The sequence below is a fragment of the Oncorhynchus tshawytscha genome, linkage group LG08 (assembly GCF_018296145.1).
Source record: "Oncorhynchus tshawytscha isolate Ot180627B linkage group LG08, Otsh_v2.0, whole genome shotgun sequence".
Classification (NCBI taxonomy): Eukaryota; Metazoa; Chordata; class Actinopteri; order Salmoniformes; family Salmonidae; genus Oncorhynchus; species Oncorhynchus tshawytscha.
The window spans coordinates 64,158,390-64,170,889 of NC_056436.1; the positions used below are offsets into that span (position 1 = coordinate 64,158,390).

The following is a 12,500-nucleotide window of genomic DNA, read 5'->3' on the forward strand; positions in this document are numbered from 1 at the left end:
ACAGAGAGACAGTGGGATGATGACATAGGGATGACAGAGAGACAGTGGGATGATGACATAGGGATGACAGAGAGACAGTGGGATGATGACATAGGGATGACAGAGAGACAGTGGGATGATGACATAGGTATGACAGAGAGACAGTGGGATGATGACATAGGGATGACAGAGAGACAGTGGGATGATGACATAGGGATGACAGAGAGACAGTGGGATGATGACATAGGGATGACAGAGAGACAGTGGGATGATGACATAGGGATGACAGAGAGACAGTGGGATGATGACATAGGGATGACAGAGAGACAGTGGGATGATGACATAGGTATGACAGAGAGACAGTGGGATGATGACATAGGGATGACAGAGAGACAGTGGGATGATGACATAGGGATGACAGAGAGACAGTGGGATGATGACATAGGGATGACAGAGAGACAGTGGGATGATGACATAGGGATGACAGAGAGACAGTGGGATGATGACATAGGGATGACAGAGAGACAGTGGGATGATGACATAGGGATGACAGAGAGACAGTGGGATGATGACATAGGGATGACAGAGAGACAGTGGGATGATGACATAGGGATGACAGAGAGACAGTGGGATGATGACATAGGGATGAAAGAGAGACAGTGGGATGATGACATAGGGATGACAGAGAGACAGTGGGATGATGACATAGGGATGACAGAGAGACAGTGGGATGATGACATAGGGATGACAGAGAGACAGTGGGATGATGACATAGGGATGACAGAGAGACAGTGGGATGATGACATAGGGATGACAGAGAGACAGTGGGATGATGACATAGGGATGACAGAGAGACAGTGGGATGATGACATAGGGATGACAGAGAGACAGTGGGATGATGACATAGGGATGACAGAGAGACAGTGGGATGATGACATAGGGATGACAGAGAGACAGTGGGATGATGACATAGGGATGACAGAGAGACAGTGGGATGATGATATAGGGATGAAAGAGAGACAGTGGGATGATGATATAGGGATGACAGAGAGACAGTGGGATGATGACATAGGGATGAAAGAGAGACAGTGGGATGATGATATAGGGATGACAGAGAGACAGTGGGATGATGACATAGGGATGACAGAGAGACAGTGGGATGATGATATAGGGATGACAGAGAGACAGTGGGATGATGACATAGGGATGAAAGAGAGACAGTGGGATGATGATATAGGGATGACAGAGAGACAGTGGGATGATGACATTTTGATGACAGAGACAGTGACATAGGGATGACAGAGAGACAGTGGGATGGGACATAGGGATGACAGAGAGACAGTGGATGATGACATAGGGATGACAGAGAGACAGTGGGATGATGACATAGGGATGAAAGAGAGACAGTGGGATGATGATATAGGGATGAATAGAGAGACAGTGGGATGATGACATAGGGATGACAGAGAGACAGTGGGATGATGATATAGGGATGAAAGAGAGACAGTGGGATGATGATATAGGGATGACAGAGAGACAGTGGGATGATGACATAGGGATGAAAGAGAGACAGTGGGATGATGACATAGGGATGAAAGAGAGACAGTGGGATGATGATATAGGGATGAAAGAGAGACAGTGGGATGATGATATAGGGATGACAGAGAGACAGTGGGATGATGACATAGGGATGAAAGAGAGACAGTGGGATGATGATATAGGGATGACAGAGAGATAGTGGGATGATGATATAGGGATGACAGAGAGACAGTGGGATGATGATATAGGTATGAGAGAGAGACAGGTGGATAATGATATAGGGATGACAAAGACAGGGGGCTAATGATATAGGGATGACGGACACAAATAGACTGGGGGATAATGATATAGGGATGAGAGAGAGACAGGTGGATAATGATATATCAATGAGAGAGAGACAGGGGGATGATGATATAGCGATGACAGACACAAAGAGAGTAGGATAATGATATAGGGATGACGGAGACAAATAGACTGGGGGCTAACGATATAGGGATGAGAGAGAGACAGGGGGATAATGATATAGGGATGAGAGAGAGACAGGTGGATAATGATATAGCAATGAGAGAGAGACAGGGGGATGATGATATAGCGATGACAGACACAAAGAGAGTGGGATAATGATATAGGGATGACGGAGACAAATAGACTGGGGGTAATGATATAGGGATGAGAGAGAGACAGGTGGATAATGATATAGGGATGACAAAGACAGGGGGCTAATGATATAGGGATGACGGACACAAATAGACTGGGGGATAATGATATAGGGATGAGAGAGAGACAGGGGGATAATGATATAAGGATGAGAGAGAGTCAGGGGGATAATGATATAGGGATGAGAGAGAGACAGGTGGATAATGATATAGCAATGAGAGAGAGACAGGGGGATGATGATATAGCGATGACAGACACAAAGAGAGTAGGATAATTATATAGGGATGACGGAGACAAATAGACTGGGGGCTAATGATATAGGGATGAGAGAGAGACAGGGGGATAATGATATAGGGATGAGAGAGAGACAGGTGGATAATGATATAGCAATGAGAGAGAGACAGGGGGATGATGATATAGCGATGACAGACACAAAGAGAGTGGGATAATGATATAGGGATGACGGAGACAAATAGACTGGGGGCTAATGATATAGGGATGAGAGAGAGACAGGTGGATAATGATATAGGGATGACAGAGAGACAGGGGAATAATGATATAGCAATGAGAGAGAGACAGGGGGATAATGATATAGCGATGACAGAGAGACAGGGGGACGATGATATAGGGATGAGAGAGAGACAGGTGGATAATGATATAGGGATGAGAGAGAGACAGGTGGATAATGATAGAGCAATGAGAGAGAGACAGGGGATAATGATATAGGGATGAGAGAGAGACAGGTGGATAATGATATAGCAATGAGAGAGAGACAGGTGGATAATGATATAGGGATGAGAGAGAGACAGGTGGATAATGATATAGCAATGAGAGAGAGACAGGGGGATAATGATATAGGGATGACAGAGACAAAGAGAGTGGGATAATGATATAGGGATGACAGAGACAATGACAGGGGGTTAATGATATAGGGATGAGAGAGAGACAGGTGGATAATGATTTAGGGATGAGAGAGAGACAGGGGGATAATGATGTAGGGATGACAGAGAGAGACAGGGGGATGAGAGAGAGACAGGGGATAATGATATAGGGATGAGAGAGAGACAGGGGATAATGATATAGGGATGACAGAGAGAGACAGGGGATAATGATATTTAGGGATGACAGAGAGAGACAGGGGGATAATGATATAGGGATGAGAGAGACAGGGGATAATGATGTAGGGATGACAGAGAGACAGGGGATGATGATATAGGGATAAGAGACAGGGGATAATGATGTAGGGATGACAGAGAGAGACAGGGGGATAATGATATAGGGATGAGAGAGACAGGGGGATAATGATGTAGGGATGACAGAGAGACAGGGGGATAATGATACAGGGATGAGAGAGAGACAGGTGGATAATGGTATAGGGATGACAGAGAGACAGGGGATAATGATATAGCGATGACAGAGGTGAAATAGACAGGGAGCTAATGATATAGGGTTGACAGAGAGAAATAGACTGGGGGAAATGATATAGGGATGACAGAGTGAAATAGACAGGGAGCTAATGATATAGCGATGACAGAGAGAAATAGACAGGGGGATAATGATATAGCGATGACAGAGAGAAATAGACAGGGGGCTAATGATATAGCGATGACAGAGAGAAATAGACAGGGGATAATGATATAGCGATGACAGAGAGAAATAGACAGGGGGATAATGATATAGCAATGAAAGAGAAATAGACAGGGGGCTAATGATATAGCAATGACAGAGAGAAATAGACAGGGGATAATGATATAGCGATGACAGAGAGAAACAGACAGGGGATAATGATATAGCAATGACAGAGAGAAATAGACAGGGGATAATGATATAGGGGTGACAGAGAGAAATAGACAGGGGGCTAATGATATAGCGATGACAGAGAGAAATAGACAGGGGGATAATGATATAGCAATGACAGAGAGAAATAGACAGGGGGATAATGATATAGCAATGACAGAGAGAAATAGACAGTGGGATAATGATATAGCAATGACAGAGAGGAATAGACAGTGGGATAATGATATCGGGATGACAGAGAGAAATAGACATGGGGCTAATGATATAGGGATAACAGAGAGAAATAGACAAGGGTCTAATGATATAGCGATGACAGAGAGAAATAGAAATAGACGGTGACCATCGTGACCAGTGAACTGAGATAAGGTGGAGCTTTACCTAGCATGGACTTGTAGATGACCTGGAGCCAGTGGGTCTGGCGACGAATATGTAGCGAGGGACAGCCGACTAGAGCATACAGGTCACAGTGGTGGGTGGTATAAGGTGCTTTAGTAACAAAACGGACAGCACTGTGATAAACTGCATCCAGTTTATTAGAAGCTATTTTGTAGATGACACTCTGCCGAAGTCGAGGATCGGTAGGATAGTCAGTTTTACTCGGGTAAGTTTGGTGGCGTGATTGAAGGAGGCTTTGTTGCGGAATAGAAAGCCGACTCTAGATTTGATTTTGGATTGGAGATGTTTGATATGAGTCTGGAAGGAGAGTTTTCAGTCTAGCCAGACACCTAGGTACTTATAGATGTCCACATATTCTAGGTCGGAACCGTCCAGGGTGGTGATGCTAGTCGGGCATGCGGGTGCAGGCAGCGAACGGTTGAAAAGCATGCGTTTGGTTTTTCTAGCGTTTAAGAGCAGTTGGAGGCCACGGAAGGAGTGTTGTATGGCGTTGAAGCTCGTTTGGAGGTTAGATAGAACAGTGTCCAAGGAAGGGCCAGAAGTATACAGAATGGTGTCGTCTGCGTAGAGGTGGATCAGGGAATCGCCCGCAGCAAGAGCAACATCATTGATATATACAGGGAAAAGAGTCGGCCCGAGAATTGAACCCTGTGGCACCCCCATAGAGACTGCCAGAGGACCGGACAACATGCCCTCCGATTTGACACACTGAACTCAATCTGCAAAGTAGTTGGTGAACCAGGCAAGGCAGTCATTAGAAAAACCGAGGCTACTGAGTCTGCCGATAAGAATATGGTGATTGACAGAGTCGAAAGCCTTGGCAAGGTCGATGAAGACAGCTGTACACCCCCTGGACAGGACGTTAGTCTATCTCCTGTTTCTGTAGCATGAGGCAGCAGGATGGACAAGTACACCCCCTGGACAGGACGTTAGTCTATCTCCTGTTTCTGTAGCATGAGGCAGCAGGATGGACAAGTACACCCCCTGGACAGGATGTTTGTCTATCTCCTGTTTCTGTAGCATGAGGCAGCAGGATGGACAAGTACACCCCCTGGACAGGACGTTAGTCTATCTCCTGTTTCTGTAGCATGAGACAGCTGGATTGACAAGTACACCCCCTGGACAGGATGTTAGTCTATCTCCTGTTTCTGTAGCATGAGACAGCTGGATGGACAAGAACACCCCCTGGACAGGACGTTAGTCTGTCTCCTGTTTCTGTAGCATGAGACAGCTGGATGGACAAGTACACCCCCTGGACAGGACATTAGTCTATCTCCTGTTTCTGTAGCATGAGACAGCTGGATGGACAAGAACACCCCCTGGACAGGACGTTAGTCTGTCTCCTGTTTCTGTAGCATGAGACAGCAGGATGGACAAGTACACCCCCTGGACAGGACGTTAGTCTATCTCCTGTTTCTGTAGCATGAGACAGCTGGATTGACAAGTACACCCCCTGGACAGGATGTTAGTCTATCTCCTGTTTCTGTAGCATGAGACAGCTGGATTGACAAGTACACCCCCTGGACAGGATGTTAGTCTATCTCCTGTTTCTGTAGCATGAGACAGCAGGATGGACAAGTACACCCCCTGGACAGGACGTTAGTCTATCTCCTGTTTCTGTAGCATGAGACAGCTGGATGGACAAGAACACCCCCTGGACAGGACGTTAGTCTATCTCCTGTTTCTGTAGCATGAGGCAGCAGGATGGACAAGTACACCCCCTGGACAGGATGTTAGTCTATCTCCTGTTTCAATAGCATGAGGCAGCTGGATGGACAAGTACACCCCCTGGACAGGACGTTAGTTTATCTTAGGGCCTTACCCGCAATCTTTCTCCTTAACGCTAGACAAGCAGAGATGCACTTACTATCATTCTTCTTTATTTAACATTTATTTAACTAGTCAAGTCAGTTAAGAACATATTCTTATTTACAATGACGGCCCACCCCGGCCGCCCTATGAGAGTCCCAATCACGGCTGGATGTGATGCAGCCTGGATTTGAACCAGGGACTGCAGTGCCCCTTCTTGCAATGAAATGCAGTGCCTTAGACCGCTGCGTCACTCGGGAGCCCAGCAGGTCCTATTTGTACAGTGAGTGATGAGAGACAGTGAGTGAGGGGAAAGAAGAGAACGAGATAGTGATTGATGGGAGAGAAGAGACAGACAGTGAGTGATGGGAGAGATGAGACAGACAGTGATTGATGGGCGAGAAGAGAGACAGTGAGTGATGGGAGAGAAGAGAGAGAGACAGTGATTGATGGGAGAGAAGAGAGAGACAGTGAGTGATGGGAGAGAAGAGAGAGAGACAGTGATTGATGGGAGAGAGTGATTGATGGGAGAGAAGAGAGAGACAGTGAGTGATGGGAGAGAAGAGAGAGAGACAGTGATTGATGGGACAGAAGAGAGAGACAGTGAGTGATGGGAGAGAAGAGAGTGACAGTGAGTGATGAGAGAGAAGAGACAGACAGTGAGTGATGGGAGAGAAGAGAGAGACAGTGAGTGATGGGAGAGAAGAGACAGACAGTGAGTGATGGGAGAGAAGAGAGAGACAGTGAGTGATGGGAGAGAAGAGACAGACAGTGAGTGATGGGAGAGGAGAGACAGTGAGTGATGGGAGAGAAGAGAAGAGAGACAATGAGTGATGGAAGAGAAGAGAGAGACAGTGATTGATGGGAGAGAAGAGAGAGACAGTGAGTGATGGGAGAGAAGAGAGAGACAGTGAGTGATGGGAGAGAAGAGAGAGACAGTGATTGATGGGAGAGAAGAGAGAGACAGTGATTGATGGGAGAGAAGAGACAGAAAAAAATCATGGAGAATATTTAGAGATAAAAAGGAAAAAAAGATAGAGATAAAAGAGGGAGTAATTGGAGGAGGAAAAGGAGGGAGTAAGAAGATGAGGGAGGAGGAGGAAGAGGAAAAGGAGGGAGTAGGAAGATGAGGGAGTAATTGGAGGAGGAAAAGGAGGGAGTAGGAAGATGAGAGAGGAGGAGGAAGAGGAAAAGGAGGGAGTAGGAAGATGAGGGAGGAGGAGGAAGAGGAGAAGGAGAGGGAGAGGAGTGAGGAGGAAGAGGAGGGAGGAGGATGAAAAGGAGGAGGAGGAGGAGGAAGAGGAGGGAGGAGGAGGAAAAGGAGGGAAAACAAGAATAGACAAAGAACAAAATAAATAGAACACAGTCTAAATAGAAACAAGAATACTGAGGAAACTGGTACACCTCACTAGCTCTTCTCATAAAGAGGGTGTGTGTGTCTGCTGTTAACCCCAAAGCTAATGAATTGGAAAGAGACCAGTACAGTAATCCTCTCCCCCACTTCCTCTCCTTGTCCCAATTCTGCATCCTGAAAACACACACACACATCAGAGCTGCATTATCTTTGCCTCTGGATATAATCTCCATACTGGGAATATTTAAGCAATAAGGCCCGAGGGGGTGTGGTATATGACCAATATACCACGGCTAAGGGCTGTGAACCCATGTTTGGCAGTGAACCCATGTGACTTGCATATTGCATCAGAGCAGCTGTCTGAGCAGAGACCTGGAGACTACATAGTCCTGTCCTTGATTACTGTGCAGTAAAGCGGCCCTCACACACACGCACGCACACCAGCCACCAATCGAAGGGTGAAAAATGAGGCTCACCTTGAGGTGACAGGGGACTCAATTCACTGGAGCTTTCAGCCCACTGTAACCACAGCAAGGAAACAAACACCGTCACACACACACACACTACGTCCGATCATCACTGTCCTCACACAGTGCCTCAGTGAATGTACACATCTTCAAAACTTTTTAAATACCAGTCAAATGTTCAGAATCTCTCTCTCTGTCTGTCTCAGTGTGGTGGCCGATGCTTTAAGAGAAGCTTCTCTGTGTCTATTGATTTTGCTCTGACCGCAGGCAGGCACAAAGGTGTCTGCGGTGTTACAAGTCTACATGATTAACTATACACAACATCTCTTCCCCACCTCAACCCACTCTCTTTTTCTCAGTCTGGCCTCTCTCTCAACTATTCTCTTCAACTTCCCATCAACACACACACACACACACACACACACACACACACACACACAGACAGACAGACAGACAGACAGACAGACAGACAGACAGACAGACAGACAGACAGACAGACAGACAGACAGACAGACAGACAGACAGACAGACAGACAGACAGACAGACAGACAGACAGACAGACAGACAGACAGACAGACAGACAGACAGACAGACAGACAGACAGACAGACAGACAGACAGACAGACAGACAGACAGACAGACAGACAGACAGACAGACAGAGATGTAAAAATATCTCTCTCAAATCGTTTCTCTCTCAGTCAGAGACAGTCTGCCCTTACATGCACGCATTCATGAAAACTCATAAACACACATGTCGACACATGACTGCCTTTCACACTGCCCCTTGACCCCCTACACCTCCTGTCATGGGACACCTGTTGCCATGGTAATACGGATAAACAGTGAATTTGGATGTTCACATGTATCCCTCTGGTGGCCAGGTTGACCTATTTTAAGAAATGCCATTGGCTTGTGGAGAAAAGGTTGAAGGTCTTCGATAGGCTGATGAATTTGTTACAGGAAGTAATCACTGTCACCTGGTGAGGTTAGCATAGGGCTAACATGTGCCAGGTTATCTGATGGGACCAGCTACAGAGTAGCATTCTATCACTTGACACTACGTCAATTATTTGAATTGGCCGATGCTTAAACTTAACCTTAAACATTTTCACATTATCTTCAGATTAGGTTTCACTTAACATCCATGCAACAATGTGAAAAAATGTGAACATGAACATTCTGTCTGTGTATGGAGGTGGTGTCGCAAATGGCACCCTATTCCCTATATGATGCACTACAACAGTTGTGTACTATAAATGGCATAGGGTGCCATTTGGGACACAGTGGGTTTTCCACCTGCAGTGGAGAGATCCAGTCTGCAGCCAGGTAGCCAGTAAAGCGGTGATGGTACTATAGTGGTCTCAGCTAAACCAGTCTCTCCTCTCCTCTCCTCTCCTCTCCTCTCCTCTCCTCTCCTCTCCTCTCCTCTCTCCTCTCCTCTCCTCTCCTCTCCTCTTCTCTTGTCTCCTCTCCTCTTCTCTCATCCAATCAAGAAATTAAAAACCAGAGACATGACGACCAATGGTCAGACTGATTGGTGACAACATACCAGTGACAGAAGTAGAGCTGGGACAGAACAACCATGGATTCTATGGTCAATGAGCAACAATACAGTAATCCACTGTAACTCTAGATCTCTCTCTCAACAACACTCTTCTCTTGGATAAACAGAGACCAGTGACTCATCTCTCCACTCAGATATAAGACTGCCTCCTCCCATTGGGATGTCACAGAGTGGCTCCTCCCCTTCCAGCTCCTCTGGGGGCTGAGCCAATTGACTGGGGCTATGGGCAGAAGGTTGGCTGATCCGACCAATCCGGTGCCTGCGCTGGGGGTGCCCCTGGCGGGGGGACGATGGGGGCCGCTGTGCAGTGTGGGGGTGCAGACCTCCCCCAGCCTTAGGACCCTCCCATCAATCAAACGCAGCCAGCCAAAACGGACGCAGCACCCGGAGACAGGACGGGGCAACAACCATGTCGTCACAGCAACGACAATGTTCTCAGAGACTGGGGTTGTTTGTGACTCAGGCAGCATTGGGGGCAGCAGTGGATTTGCCATTTCCAAGGAGATGAGTCAGAACGCCATCAACAGTCTGACAAAGGACGACATGGGGTCACAGGGGTCAGGGGGCGGAGTCTACTGTCAGATCAAAGCCATACGGGCCAATCCCAGGGAGCCTGGCCATAGGTCCAGCGGGAAATGGACATCTCGATACACCAATGGGAGTGTGGTCGCCCCTGAGGTGGTGGGCGGGGTCTGCACTGAGGGTGCTGAGGGCAATGAGCCAATCAGAGAGAGGAGGAGGGTCCAGTCTCTTAGAGGGGAGAAGTCTCGCCCTGGGCTGAGGTCAGGGAGTCTGTCTCAGTCTGTGAGCTCTCATGCCACGCCTCCAAGGCCCTGTAGAATGATGACATCATCATCGCCCCGCCTCTGTGGAACCTGCGGGCGGAGACAGTCCCAGGCCCCACCCATCTGCATGGCAACAGCGTGCCGCAGGCGAGCGGCAAATCAGATCACAGAAAGCCAGACTCTACCGATTCCTCCCCGGAAAAAGTCTGTACTCCCCAACCAGAACCGGAAAGACTCCCCTGTTCTGAACTCACACACACACACACCACCAACCCCACACACAGCTGTGAAGAACACTCAAACACAAACTCAGACATTGCCCTCTCCACATGCAACCCAAAGGATACACACTCTGCCTGTGAAAGATGCACCTGTGATCCCATGTCCCAACACTAAGGATACACAACACACACATACCCACACAACAGACCCAGAACCCAGGTTACCCAGGTTACATCAGAAAGAAACACACACACAGATAACAGACACACAGTCACACGCCATGAAGACAACATCTTCTCCAGCTACACAGTGTTTTCCAGACAGAAACACAGAGACGTCATCTGACAACCAAAACTCTCCACAAGACTCATCTATACAAGTCACCACCAAGCCGCCAACCCCAGTCCTCCTCATAGGCACAAAATCCTTGGCTGCACCCCTTCTCCCACCTAAAAACTCCCCCAAACCCTGCCACCCTGCCCAGGTGAACACAAAACCAGCACCCCCTGTCCTTCAGACCCAACTCAAACCTACAGCCCTCACCCCTTCCCTGCACCCCAAAGCATCACCAGCACAGCCAATGAAATCAGAAGCCTTCAAAACCCATGCTCCATTAAAAGACGCCCATGCTCCCCCTGCTGCCAATCTGGCCCCACAATGCAACGGGGCTCCAGGGGGGCTGGTGGGGCTACAGGCAGGGGACCAGGCGGGGGTACCCAGACAAGGGTGTGTGTCAGGGGGCCTCCATGGGCGTCTCCACAGTGTGGAGGAGAGTCTGCTCTCCAACCAGGAGAAGATCAAGGTCCTCCTCAATGTTATCCAGGACCTGGAGAAGAGCAAGGCCCTCAGCGAAGGGTGAGAGAGGGAGGAGGGAGGGAGGGGTTTCTGAGTGTGTGCATGTGTGTGTGAGTGTGTGCATGTATGTGTGTGCTGTCAATCTGTCATCACTCACCATCTCTACCTCTGCTGTCAATCTGTCATCACTCACCATCTCTCCCTCTACTCTCAATCTGTCATCATTCACCATCTCTCCCTCTGCTCTCAATCTGTCATCACTCACCATCTCTCCCTCTGCTGTCAATCTGTCATCACTCACCATCTCTCCCCCTGCTGTCAATCTGTCATCACTCACCATCTCTCTCTCTGCTGTCAATCTGTCATCACTCACCATCTCTCCCTCTACTCTCAATCTGTCATCATTCACCATCTCTCTCTCTGCTGTCAATCTGTCATCACTCACCATCTCTCCCTCTACTCTCAATCTGTCATCATTCACCATCTCTCCCTCTACTCTCAATCTGTCATCATTCACCATCTCTCCCCCTGCTGTCAATCTGTCATCACTCACCATCTCTCTCTCTGCTGTCAATCTGTCATCACTCACCATCTCTCCCTCTGCTGTCAATCTGTCATCATTCACCATCTCTCCCCCTGCTGTCAATCTGTCATCATTCACCATCTCTCCCTCTGCTGTCAATCTGTCATCATTCACCATCTCTCCCCTCTCTCCCCAGACTGCACCCCTCTCTTATTTTCCCTCTCTCCTCTCTTTCACCCACTCCTCTACTTTTGTTTCTACTTTTTCTATACCAAATGAATCCCACCGAAATTATCATTGAAGATATAGCATTCATTTTTGAGCAGCACAGCAAGACTCCCAACAACAGGACACACACTCTCTGTCTGTCTGTCTGTCTGTCTGTCTGTCTGTCTGTCTGTCTGTCTGTCTGTCTGTCTGTCTGTCTGTCTGTCTGTCTGTCTGTCTGTCTGTCTGTCTGTCTGTCTGTCTGTCTGTCTGTCTGTCTGTCTGTCTGTCTGTCTGTCTGTCTTTCTTTCTTTCTTTCTTTCTTTCTTTCTTTCTTTCTTTCTGCCTGCCTGTGTGCGTGTGTGTGTGTGTGTGTGTGTGTGTGTGTGTGTGTGTGTGCCTGT

The 12,500-nt window shown here is 47.8% G+C and overlaps 2 protein-coding genes across 2 annotated transcripts in view; one reads left to right on the forward strand and one right to left on the reverse strand.

Annotated features, from left to right (window-relative positions):
• The window catches only part of LOC112238187 (dedicator of cytokinesis protein 2), a 167,746-nt gene that overhangs the window by 51,088 nt on the left and 104,158 nt on the right, over positions 1–12,500 (reverse strand). The window lies entirely within an intron of this gene.
• LOC112245020 overlaps positions 1–12,500 on the forward strand; it is a 29,526-nt gene that overhangs the window by 3,705 nt on the left and 13,321 nt on the right. Inside the window, exon 2 of the mRNA XM_042325807.1 lies at positions 9,494–11,426. Coding sequence (XP_042181741.1) covers positions 9,787–11,426 — 1,640 coding nt within the window. The 5' untranslated portion in view covers positions 9,494–9,786. The remainder of the gene's footprint in view (positions 1–9,493; positions 11,427–12,500) is intronic.